The 13,927-nt window shown below is 33.2% G+C and overlaps 1 protein-coding gene across 1 annotated transcript; it reads left to right on the top strand.

The window, feature by feature from the left end:
* The first annotated feature begins 548 nt into the window (after positions 1-548).
* Positions 549-12,038, top strand: LOC140155965 (8-demethyl-8-(2,3-dimethoxy-alpha-L-rhamnosyl)-tetracenomycin-C 4'-O-methyltransferase-like). The gene is made up of 6 exons (XM_072179005.1): positions 549-761; positions 2,999-3,150; positions 3,836-3,927; positions 4,512-4,706; positions 6,137-6,282; positions 9,824-12,038. The coding sequence occupies exons 2-6, from the start codon at positions 3,000-3,002 to the stop codon at positions 9,930-9,932; spliced, it is 693 nt and encodes a 230-aa protein (XP_072035106.1). The 5' UTR covers positions 549-761; position 2,999; the 3' UTR covers positions 9,933-12,038.
* Positions 12,039-13,927: the final 1,889 nt, after the last annotated feature.

Raw genomic sequence — 13,927 nt, 5'->3', positions numbered from 1 at the left:
AGGTCCTGTGGTTTTTTAGTTATGCTGTAAAGAGGGTGAAACAACAACACTTTTGTAAAACGTATATCTCATTAACAACAATAAATTAAGTTTTCAAAGTATATAATTTGTAGAATGAACTTTTGCAAAACACCAAAGTGTTATTTTTCAATATAATAGATATATTGATTCAGATAATGAAATGCCTATAACTCAAAACATGCCTGGCGACTTGTTCCGGGTTTTGTCAGCTGCAAACTCAAGGGAAAGGGCACACTTATACGCTCGTTTTAAGGGTTAAAAAAGGTTATTTTAAGAGACGAAATACATTGTGATTTGTTGTGCATTCTAAAATATATAAATGGGCTTATCCGATTCGCGTTTACAAGTTTTTTTAATCACTTGTGGAAAAGATAATATTAAAGCGGAAGTGGTTATTTCAGCTAAGGAGAAGTTCAAAAGCTTTAAAAGTCTTGGAAACTTTGCAACCGGAACATGTGATTTAAACAGCAAATCATAGGAAGTTAGCAACTAAATCAATTAGCAAAATAAATGCACTTGTAGTGATATACAGGCCTATGGGTTGTTCAGTTTCAATGATCATTTGATCAGAAGCAAACAGTTTTCGCGCATGAATTGTCATTACAGCTGTAACACCAACTCTTCTCTTGGTCTGCAATAATATTATTTAGATATTATTCTGAGCTCTGGTGCCATTTAACCAGAATCATTTTCTGCTCGCTGGTAAACTCTTCAGTGGGATAGACATATTATCGTGAAAGGTAAGTCATAATAATAAATGGTGATTGAATAACATGGAAAACATTTTTATTTATTTATTTGTTGGCTTGGATGACATCATCAGCAACACATTTACTTCACAAGGTTACCTCCATAACATTTTTGTCATTAACACCGAGAAATAAATATTTTGTTTGTATGTGGCTAATAATTCAAAGGCAACTACTGAGAGGGAAAAATGTCATTTTTAAATATTTCCTAGCAAACGGCAACCACTGGAGAGTCATTTTTCTTAAAGGGCAGGTCTATTGCAAAAACAACATCATATCATTGGCAAGCTAATATTATGAGGACAATGAAAATTGATATTCCGCAAAAACCAACTTAAGTGGTGAGTTCCTTCGAACGAGACAGATTTGGCCTAGAAAAACGGCGACGTCATGAAATGAGATGTGCCCGCTTTGAGAAAAGGGACTATAAACGCTCTCAATGGACTGAACGTACTGTTGTTGTTTACAGAAAAAAAACCTCCAAATTAAGTATTATAAATTTAATGGTTTTAAACATATGGATAAAATCAGCCGCTTCTTTTTTTATATATTAGTAAATTGTGATATTGCAATTCATATCAATATCATGAGAAATATTAGGCCTAAAAAATAAATACATAATTTGAGCTTAGAATTTCTTCTGAGACTAGCATATAAACCACACATAAACCGTATTAAGTCCACAAACTCATGTATCTGATTTCCATGTATATTGCAATGCTATATAGTTTCAGTTGGATGAAATATTACAAAGCAAACGCATAGTAACAATACTGTGTGGGCTTTGTTCCCGAAATGAGAACAATTTCTGCATATTGTTATGCAGTATTATTATGGTAAATGATAGTACAACTCATTGTTGCTAATGTCAAACTTGTCAAAGTGATTGTGATTGTATGATGAGAGCATGATATAGTGTCCGCTTCATTTACCTATGTCATCAGCCAAACGGGGGAGAACACGTACGCTTCAAACGGGGGAAGAACACGTACGAGGCTGAACTTTACCAACACAATTTCTCCTTTTTCAGGAGAAATACGCATAAAAAAATTGCAACAAGTGTCAACTTGTAATGTAATAATTATTCTCTTCGAATAGAGATAAACTTGTTTTTGCAATAGACCTGCCCTTTAATCTCCCGTGGCTGCGGCATTTGTATTTGTGTTTTCTCATATTTCAATCATGTATATTAATATTCCTCTAATGTATTTTTATGTTCTATATCGGTTCATATTTTTGTTTGTTTTAGTTGATGTGAGTATAAGAGGGCCCGAGTTTGTGGACATTGTGCCTGTTCGGGGTACTCTTTTGCAACACACGTCGTATTTTGATGTTCTTTGTGCAATAAAGATAATAAAATAAATAAATCAAACAATAAAAATAATAGTAAAGTGAACGTACTTCGCAGAAGCTCTGGCCTGTTATACTTATAGCTTGTTTTATTATTTGATGAAAAATAAATGTTCAGGTTGTCATGACAGTGAAACTTTGTAAAAGTACGCATTTTCAGAGCTATGAAGTTGATCTATTTAAGATATGATGGCCTTAAATAATTATATATACACATTTTATACTTTAATAGAACTTTCACAGTTTTTGCACGCAGTTAAGGTGTTGGTTTAAATTGCACGCTTCCTGATTTCATCCTGTTTGTTTTATTTCTTCTTTTGCCTGGGTTACTCATTCAGTGGATGTTTTAAGGTATCCTCTGTTCTTCCATGAGGCCCAGGGAATTATGTAATTATGTAATTATAGAGGATACCCGTCCAAAAATGAGTAGGTCTGACATCAAATGAATAATAAATAAAGGAAACGTTGCAATGCATACTGTAACTATAAACTATGCATCTACATTAATTTTAAAAACATAAAATTTAACGTCTAAAAACGTGAGTAATCAAGTGGATTTGTAAAGCACAATTTACCAATAATTGATACCTAACAATCCTGATGAACTTATTCAAGGAATAAAATTTAACCATTTTTAGAAAAATTATCCTGATCTTTGTATAGCTAATTAACTATCTGACATGCACCTGGCATGCAATAATTTTAACAAATGCAATAATTTGAATTTAATATTTTTTCGTCATTTGTATGATTATGAAGCAATTTCTATAAGTTTTCGTTGTCATAAACGATCTGAATTGGCTATTAATTATTATCCTTCATTAACAATTGTTATGGCATTGTTCAATATTTTGGTTGTTTTTTGTTCGTTCAATTAGAATGGGCGATGCTACTGTGCCTAGTACGAAACCAGCATGGGAAGACAAGATGTGGGATTCCTATAATTTCTTGATGAAATGTCCAGATGTCAGCAGACTTAGGAAACTTCTAGCACGTCATGAATTATTCAAAATGTCATTAGAAATTCCAGGTAAGTTTAGATTAAATAGTGTAAATAAAAATGTTAATTGTTATTTCTAAAAAAAAATTATTTAAAAAATCTCAGTACAGTGGCCAGTATTATACCCGAGCTATACCAAATTCCAACACTCAGCATAGACCTATATTGAATTCAACTATTGGAACAACCCATTACTAGCCCGAATTTAGTCCGAATATGGTTAAGGTTAAATAGGGTTTAGAGCATTTACGGTTAGGATTAAGGTAGGGTTATTGTTAGGGATAGGGTCAGACTACGGTATGGTCAAAGTTAGGATTAAAGTCAGAATTCGATTACCGTTAGGGATAGGGTGAAGTTGAATAAGGGCTTAGGTTATGGTAAAGGTAAGGATGAAGACTATACTTTTGGGTTTTCTGACCGTTTTCTGACCTTTAGGACTATACCGACCCGTAATTAATGGCGGCGCGCTGAATGATTCTGGTGTATGACAAGTATGTGAAAGTGTACATTTTTGGAAAGGAAATGATAAAAGGAATGCAAATATATCTCGAAATTGGCAAAAAATACAAAATTTTGAACGCGTGTATTGATACAGACCGTGATATTCCTAATTGCAGGTGGAGCATTTAGCATTTACCATTTTAGCATTTAATATTTTGATGTGATCAGGCAAAATTTAATATTGTTTTTTGTTTTGTGTGTTTGATATTACCAGGTGACATAGTTGAATGTGGAGTGTTTAAGGGTACAGGATTGATGCAGTTTCTTAAACTGAGACAGATTTACATTCCCAACTCGATCAAAAAGGTAAGGAAAGCAACGTGCATTTTGGAATACCTATCTACCTATAAACAATACCCCATCCTAACTTAAAACCGGTCAAGATTATACATACACAAACATACAGGGGTGTTACCCATCAAATACAGAGAGCGTGGTCAAGACCACCACATCAAATTGCATAACAATTAACTATAATTTGTAGATTTATGTAATAAAATGTTATAGTCATTTCAAGAGGATATAATGTTGAATTTGGAAGACACAGGCGTTTCAACAAAGCTGATGGGTACCAACCGTTTTGATACAGCTTGTATAAGCCTAACACATGTTATTTTTAAGACCCATACTTTAAAGTTTTGGTCTTTAAAATACCTAAATATTGTTGACTTGAATAACAATGTTGGATTTGATGCAGAATAAGCTGCGATCTCACCAATGCAAAATAGCTGTAGCCTTAGCTATTAACTGCTGTTATAGCATTCTGGTAAGAAAACCAACAATTTTGTATGGAATTGAGAGTCTTGTCATAATTATTTGTCTCTTTACAATAGTGGTGTCTGATTATTTCAGTTTACTGTAACAATCATTTTAATCTTTCAAAATTGCAGGTTATAGGATTTGACCTGTTTCACACACAACCAGAGCTATCAGGAAATGATGATACCCAAATGAACCAATTATTCAAGGATGCACAGTTTACTGGTATTGATCCCGAGGAACTAAGGAAAGCAGCTGAAGCCATAACTGGGAATTCAGATAGTGTTGAACTTATTGCAGGAGATGTTACAAAGACATGCCAAGAAGTACGTTCACTTAAGGGATGCGGTATGAGCGTTTGGACAGTATTTTTTGTGGGAGATGAGAGCACACCAGAGATATCGAATTGCATTCTGAATACGAAGAATGTCCTTCTGATATCAAATAATTTGGATTTTTTGAAATTTGCAATGTAATATACATTTTATGGTAAATAATCAAAATTGATATTTTTGATATTTAACAGTCCTTGACGTACATTTTATAAATCTGATGATATGTACTTAAAGTGTATGTAGCTGGGATGAAAAGCCGACGATCAATTGAACATTTTGACCTTTCGTATTGACGATATGGATATTTTTCCCAAAAACATTTAAAAATTAGGTGTTTAGGGGGATGTATATCTTCAATATGAAAGGTCGAAATTTTCAATTTACCGTCGGCTTTTCCTCCCTGCTACATACACTTTAAGAATATATCATTAGATTTTAAAGTTTACTTCGAGGACTGTTATATATCAACAATTTTAAAAATATCAAATTTTAATAATTTGTCATAAAATTTGTGTTGTATCGCGAATTTCAAAAAATGAAAATTATTTGATATCAGAAGGACTTTCTTCGTATTCAGAATGCAGTTCGATATGTCTGAGGTGCTCTCATGTCCCACAAAAAATACTGTCGAAACGCTCATTCCACATCCCTTAATATATCACAAGTAATGCTATAGCTATAGAGCGTATAATTATATTTTACTGGAGTTAAACCTATACGTTATGTGACACAAAACACTGACAAATAAAAGTTTAGCTTTGTGAAGAAACTTTTATACAGCTAGAGAATCTACAACTGACGGGTAATGACGGAGATAATAACATGAATAATACAAACTTTTCGCTGAACAAGGAATGATCTTTGAAACACTAATTGAATTAGTCTTAGACCTCCAGTCGTTTTGTTAACCTAACTACAGCTGATACTGCAAGTTTTAATGTTCACATGTTTGAGACTATAGTTACTGATTACATAATTTATATATATAAATTTCCACCCTAAAATTGATTAGAATAATGAAACTGGAATGCAGGTATTCAGATATGCTAACATAGCCTGCTAGCATGGCTAGTAAGCCGAAAGCCCAGTCAAGAAATAAGACTGGCATGAATCTGTAATTTCTCTACTTGGGTATATAAATTCGCTAAGTGTATTTGAATGGCTTCATCTTCGTCAATACTGCTGTTTTCCTTGTTTTTTATGGTGTTTTTTTGCCAAATTGTTCATTTCAAAATCACCTTAATAAGGATTAGAATAATTATGATTAGAATAATTATGATTTTACTGTATGCCTATAGTTACTCTGCACTGATGAAAACAGACAAGGAAACTGTCTCTCCTTCAACCATGAGATACCATGGATGAAAGAGATAAGATAATTCTCGATATTTTATTTCAAACCTTTGTTTCGTTTCATACAGTACGCCACATCTCGTCCTGGTTTCAGGATTTCATTTCTTCACATGGACCTAGACGTTGAGATACCCACACTAAAGTCATTGGAAGCATTATGGCCAAAGGTCTGCAAAGGTGGTGTCATTGTCTTTGATGAATATGCAATATCAAGGTAGGATAGAATGTGTTGAAAAATATCCTCGAAAACGGCAATATTATGTTGACCAAATTTGCACGTGAGGTGATCAAATGTTTTCAATCATGATTTTACCCAATATCCCCTAATGCAGGTCAAAAGGACTCTCTCACCCAGAGACCCCCCAATTTGTTACATGTTTAATCACCGAATGCCCCTCAGGCTTGTCAGGGGCAGGGCCGCTATAGACTTTTTAATGGATGTATACTGCTCCAAGAAAGTATCCTTATACACTTGGAAAAATAATCACAATTTCAAAACTGAACCATATTGGGGTAACTTTGTTCTTAGATGCACTATCTAATCGGGCACATTTTGGGATTTTGACACCCCATTGAATCCATCCAATGTGACTTCACGAAGCAAACTAAAGCATTAAGGTCCAGTTTTAAAAGTGACACACTGGCCTATTCAAAACTCCACGGACTAGACATCTGATTTGAGAGTGGTAAATGGCTAATTTGTGTGTGCCTTTAATTTAAAACAAAAGGTACAAAAGAAAACTGAAACAAAAGAGCTGACAAATAAAATGCAAGTTATGAAAAGTACAGAGAAGTAAAAACTGAAATAAATACTGCTTTAAATAAGGCTTCATTGAAGAAACTGTGTAGTCTCTTTGTTGCGCTTGTTGGAATCTGTTTGCGCCTTGTATAGGCCAATTTGTCACTTTTATAACTGGACCTTCGTCTATTCAATTGCTTGTAACTTTACTTCTTGATGTAACATTGGATTCAATGTGGTGTCATAATGTGCAGGATTAGCTAGTGCATCTATTACAAAAACAAATTTACCCCAATATGGTTTAGTTTTGAAATTGTGATTATTTTTCCAAGTGTAAGGATACTTTCTTGGCGCAGTATAGAATATTCGATGTAACTAACGTGTCTTTGTTACTTAATCTATTTCCATTTTGATGTTTCCACATGTGTGTTTTTGACGTAAATCGCTAATACTTCCACCAGACATTCGATATAACATATAATTGATTTCCCGTCCGTCAACACACTTTCTTTAGAAGATGAAAGAGAAGATTCAATGGGGTCAAAGTGTCAAAATGTGCCCGATTAGATAGTGCATCTATTAAAAGAACAAGTTACCCCAATATGGTTCAGTTTTGAAATTGTGATTATTTTTCCAAGTGTAAGGATACTTTCTTGGCGCAGTATAGAATATTCGATGTAACTAACATGTCTTTGTTATTTAATCTATTTCCATTTTGATGTTTCCACATGTGTGTTTTTGACGTAAATCGCTAATACTTCCACCAGACATTCGATATAACATATAATTGATCTTCCGTCCGTCAACACACTTTCTTTAGAAGAAGAAAATTCTGAAATTAATTGAAATATAGATTGAATAACGAACAGGGCAATATAATGTGCGAAATGATTTCCGTTGAAAAGACAAAACTGATGTTTAAGATCATTTCATCAATAACATGTTGAGTCATTTTTATCCATAAAACGACACAGGATAGGATAGATAATTACTTTGACTTCAATGTGGTCCATATAATGAAGATTTTGATTCTACAACATTATTAGATCTTATTATTTGATCAACATATCAATTATGCACTCACAGGACAAGCGGCTACGGGACGACAGGTAACCTTCCGGTCAGCTATTGTTGTCACCCAGTAGTCGTTGACCGCTATCATCAGGATCAATCTAATTGATCGATTGATCCAATTAATATCCGCTAAAAATATTCTGATTGTGGATTGCGGGGTGGATTGTTCTATCTTTATTTTATTTCTCATCATTTATTGCTTTTCTTTTTCTTCTTTCTCTCTTTCATTTTCTTTATTCTTCTCATCACAAGAATATTTTTTCCCTTTTCTTCAAAATATGTAGTTCTTGTCGTTCTTAGGCCTAATATTTGATTTTTCATGATTTGATTCGTCTTAATTTTCTTCTCTTTAATTTTGCTTTTATCTTTTTTCTTTATTCATTTCTTTGTACGCATTTCCCTTATTTGTTTACTCAAATAGTAGATATTTCAATGGTTTACTTTAATATTAAATGTTTTTTTCTTCATCTTTCATTTGCCATTCCACTAGTAATTCTTTATATAGGCCTATTATCTTAATTTATTTTAATTTCGATTTTCTATTTCTGTTCTCGTCGTGTTTCTGTCTATTTCTTCAAAAATATATATTTCTTTTCTCCTTATGATTTTTCTTTCTTTCTTGATTTCATAGTATTCCTTTCCTCCTGGTCCTTTCCTTATTTTTTCTTCATATTTCTTTATTCAAGTCATTTGAAATATTTACTTTCTTTCTCAATTTGTTCCTTTATTTCCTTTTTCATGTATTTTACTTTGTCTATAGGCCTATACTTTATATATAATACACAATTCTAGTGCTGTAATCGATAAGCTTTCTGGGTATCGATATGTCGGGAGGCAAACATCCGACATGTCGATACTATTATCGATACTCGCGCAGTTTGAAACACGGATTTGAGTTTACCAATTTTATTATCAGTAAGTTCCAGAAACAAGTTAACAACAAGTGTATTGAAGCCTAACAGCTAAAACTACATGGATCATGCATCAAACAAACGAAAGTGGTATTGCAAATCTGCAATTGTGAGTATTTGACGGTAATTTGAGACCTGATTTGAGATAATCTAAGCATGTGTGCCATGTCGTTTGTGTATCGATACTGACATTGAGTGTTTCGACATGTCGGAAGTCTATGTATTTTCCGACTATCGATACTTACGACAATCGATTACAGCACTACACAATTCATTTCATTTATATAGACCTATATATTAAAAATATTTTACTTTTTTAACCTATTAATAGGCCTAGGCCTCCTGGCTACCTATATGATCATGATGATGTATCTCAGTGAAGTTTTTTTTTGTTTTCCGATCGATGTAATTGAGTGGATAACGGTCACAGGCACGGAGAGAGAACAATAGCTTGAGTGTTTGATTGACAAGGTTACCTGTCGTCCCGTAGCCGCTTGTCTCACAGGCACCCAAACATCATGCTATGCTCAGTGGTCAAGGATACTGTACATGACCATTGAAATGCCACTGATATGAATCATATGACCTCATTCGTGATACTATGTTCTTGTTGACCATGTTGATATGCTGTAGAACAAGTTATTGTTATATGTAGGCCTAACCTGTAGCTTTTAAAGTCATAATTAATTCAAACATAACGTTGGCAATACTCACTCGTTTTCGTTCGTTTAACGGCAAAACATACTTTCTTTTCCTTACAAATCGAATACTACTTTAAAACATTTTCGCCACAAAAAGTCCAATAAAATAATTCATACCAGTCCAATAAAATAATTCATACCATTAGAAAAAGGCTATAAATCTTTTGTGAACACAAATCCCATCTATGAAACAAATGCCAGCCCCTATGGGCTGGCAAAAAATCTCACTCATTCACTTAAAGGGGAAATCCCGGTACATCACTGATGGAAATCCTAAATGATAAACATGTTAATTAATAACGGTATTTGTTTTGTTGTTTTTTATTCCAGGTGGTCAGAAAGCAATGCAATTGATAAATTCTTGGAGGACAAACCAAACCAGAAATTGAGAACGCTTCCATGGGCTCACACACCTACAGCCTACATAATAAAAGAATAATGACTTTTAACATAATAAGGTGTCACCACACAGATCAGAACTTTGGGCGATTCATAATTTCCTCAACATTTACAGAGGAATTGGTATTTGATGATGAACTATTGTATCAGCATTTTATAGTAGAAAATGACATTTCACCTGCATTTGTGGTTACTCCTGATTCCGGAAAAATACAGAACTAGTTTTTTTTGGGTTTTTTTATTTAAAAAAAACATTATCCTGTTTTGCCAAACGAAATCCGAATCCTTTAGTTATATAGTTGCTACTGGTAATGATAGTCAAATTTTGGTCCATATTTGGAAATAAGGGCCAAAAACAGCCTAGGACGTTTTTCACATGCTGCAACAATCAAGCCAAAATACTTATATACGCCTACAAGGACTAATTTCAAGTTATACATTCGAATTTTTGAAAAACACATTTTCTAATCGTTTAGTAACCAATTGTCAAAAATAACACAAAATGTTAAAATTATGAGCTAACTATTAGCCTATACTCAAGATTTTGAATGCTTAGACTTGTGCCAAGTCAAAATTGTGACTACAATTACAAGAAAACATGCAACATTGCATGATTTAGGCCCATATATTAAATATTAAAGTTTGACTTATATTGTCAGTTATAACTAACTAAAGGATTGGGATTGAGCTATGATTCAATTAGAAAGAAAGTACACTTCTCAATCGGCAATATACATTTTGATAGCAAACAATTAGTGCTGTTTTTCTGGAATCGGGAGTTGGGACCGGGAATGGTGGTTCTTGTGACAGTGCAATCAAATAGATTTTATTTTACCACATTGTTTGCTCAGATAGCGACATTTGCACAGTATTATTTAAAAAATTTATAAAATTATTTGATATCAAAAGGACATTCCTCGTATTCAGAATGCAATTCGATATGTCTGATGTGCTCTCATGTCCCACAAAAACTACTGTGCAAATGTTGCCATTCAAAGGGGCATTTTGTGATTCTAAGATCCTCTGTTTATGGCATTGGTTAATAGATTTCCACAAAAAACGTATATATATCTGAAATTTAAGTTGATTCGGACATTAAATTTGCAAGTTAAACATAAATTATTGTAATATTTACAGTAGCCCATTTATTACAACTCAGGAGAACACAAGTTTCACAATTATAATATTGTATGATTGAAACATTTTGCAGAGGTATTTTAAAGAGTTTATGTAAAATTGAATACCTGAGTGGAAGGGCCCAACTCCAAAGTTTTACAAAAATGAGTTAGACCCATCATTTTATTGCCAGTAGACTGTTCTTCCTTGTGTGTGAAAGATGAGCCAAAATTCAACAGTCTTCCGCGTACACTTAATTATGGTTTTCATTGAAGAAAGGCCCAACTCCATGGAGTTGGGCGCTTCTTCCACAAATATTGGGTTAAAGAGGAATTTTGTTCATCCATGAAATCTGCTTTTCACTACAATAAACTATCTTGCTAACATATTACGGTACATGCTTCTACTTGTGCAATTAATGGATAATTATCAAATTTATGTAGCTATTTATAACACATCTGCTTACGGAACTGGCACTTGCAGTATATAAGTGGAAGAAGGGCCCAACTCCAGCTCGTATTAAGACCTGTACCGTTGAAACATCATATATAATTTCGAATGTATGTAATATTGTATGTTCATGTATTGAAGGTCCCCTGAAGATGAAAACATTCTGTCTACAAAACTTTTCCAAATATTAAGTTTTTTCTTAATATCTCAAAAACAGTTTTGATGGAGTTGGGCCCTTCTTTCACTCAGGTATTCAATTGTAAATGCAAACATAACTTGAAAAAAAAGTACAAAAACACAGGCTGAACTGTTTAGTATCGCCTTGTAAATAGTGGGTTATGTGCAAGAAACTTTAAACACAGAAAAGGAAGATTAACATGATTAATGAACTGATTGAAATGCATGGTATCAATACCAAAAGACAATTTTAATGACTTATGTCCTACACATTTTTATTTTTTTTTACACTTTCGCTTGGATTATTGAATGGGCTTTTTAATCGAAATCAGTTTGACGTGATCAGGGAAAAAACGCTTTGAAATCGGTTTTTAACATGTTCAATAAAAAAATTAAAATATATTATTTCGTGTGTCGGCTGACTTATTTTACAATTTGTTGGATCAACATGAGTATAATGTTAATGTTATTTTATATAATAATATATTGGTTGACATATTTCTCCAAAATTTTATTTACCCAATAATTTTGTATTTCAAACAAAGATCATATGAAAATGTTGACCTTTCGTAATGAAGATAATACATGAAGTTTCCCAAAAGACCTAAAATTTTAGTTCTTTTATGAGCTTCATGTATATTATCAATACAAAAGTTCATATGATGGTCGGCTTTTCCTCCCAGCTACATACACTTAAAGCATGTATCATTAGATTTATAGTTTTCTTCGAGGACTGTTGAATGTCAAAAATATCAATAATTTGCCATAAAATTTGTATATCGCAAATTTCATAAACTCAAAATTATTTGATATCATCAGGACATTCCTTGTATTCAGAATGCAATTTGCTGTGTCTGAAATGCGCTTAGGTCCCACAAAAATACTGTGCAAAGATGGGTGACTGACCCCTTACACTAGATGCAAAAAATGCATAAAAGCAATACATTACCAATGCAAAAAAATGCATAGAGGCAATACTTTACCAATGCTAATTTAACTGCCTCTTGTAAAGCAATGCTTCTGGCAATGCATGCTTTAGCTACATGTTCAGTAACACTCTGTTTCAACACTTAGATATTTGCACTGCGTCAAAGTAAATTTCTTAATTGTTCAGATAAGAGTTCCGTGCCGTGCCTTGAGCCTATATGAGGATGAAGACATAGCAGAAGTAATTGGCTGATCAACAATCACGACAATGAGATGGTTGATCCATTGGTCATCGAGCGTATAGAAGGAACAGAGACTTCGCTTCTTCTACACACTTGATGATCACCATTGCACTGTGAACAATTAGCAAATTCACTTCAAACTACCCCAGAGTGAGCTAACCATGTGTTCAGTAATTTGATTAAAGTCATAATGTACGATCTTATAATATGAATTTGGTTAATTTTTTCAAACCTGATTTTTGGCATATTTGTAATGTTTACATGTCACAACTTGCACCTAAATGGAATCAGCCAAATTTGTTGTGTTTGTAGGTAAACAGAGCAAAGTTAGACATAAAGTCATAATTCAAGAAATTATGACTTTATGTCCGCCCATAGAACTGTGTGTTAAACGGCCAAAATAACAAGCAGTGTTTCTTTCACGTTACCTCGTTATGTCAGCTCAAAATGGACAGAAACAATTCCCGATCATTATTACTAGTATTATTTCAGCATTTTGAGTATATAATGACAAATTTAAAATTTGAAGGAAATCGTACATTAAGCCTTTAAGTTAGTTTTTTCTCACTCACATAAACTTAGTTTTTCTGACATAAACTTTGATAATCTAAGTACCAAACACTTGGCCTGTTAAACTAAGTTTATCTATTAAGAAATACTGAAGTTTATCAGTTGCTCACTTTTGATAAACTCAGTTTACCTGAGATAAACTTAGTTATTACACAAAGTGTTCAGCATAGATATTATAACTAAGTGGCTTCCTTGAGGTAGTGACTGCAGTGCATGCTCCAACAGGTGCAGTATTAATAGAGGTGAAGCATTTGCACATATGTGAGGCAACTGCAAGAAAGTATTCACTCCCTTAATGAAGCCCAATGGACTACAGGAGGTTATCATGGTTAGAGTTATTTCCTTAGATCTCAAATTAACATTAAGAAATACAAAGTGTAAGACAATATTCTGGAGTATATGTTTTATATTATGTATACTATATATTTATATATTTTTTACATGCATCTGCAAAATGAAATGTACAAATAAACAAAAACCTTTTATTATGATTTTATATTGTAGCAAATCACATTGCCATTCTACATACATTAATTATAGCAGATTCAACCCA

The sequence above is a fragment of the Amphiura filiformis genome, chromosome 1, assembly GCF_039555335.1.
Source record: "Amphiura filiformis chromosome 1, Afil_fr2py, whole genome shotgun sequence".
Classification (NCBI taxonomy): domain Eukaryota; kingdom Metazoa; phylum Echinodermata; class Ophiuroidea; order Amphilepidida; family Amphiuridae; genus Amphiura; species Amphiura filiformis.
Note: the sequence above shows the minus strand (reverse complement) of the source record. Positions and strands in the feature narration are given on the sequence as shown.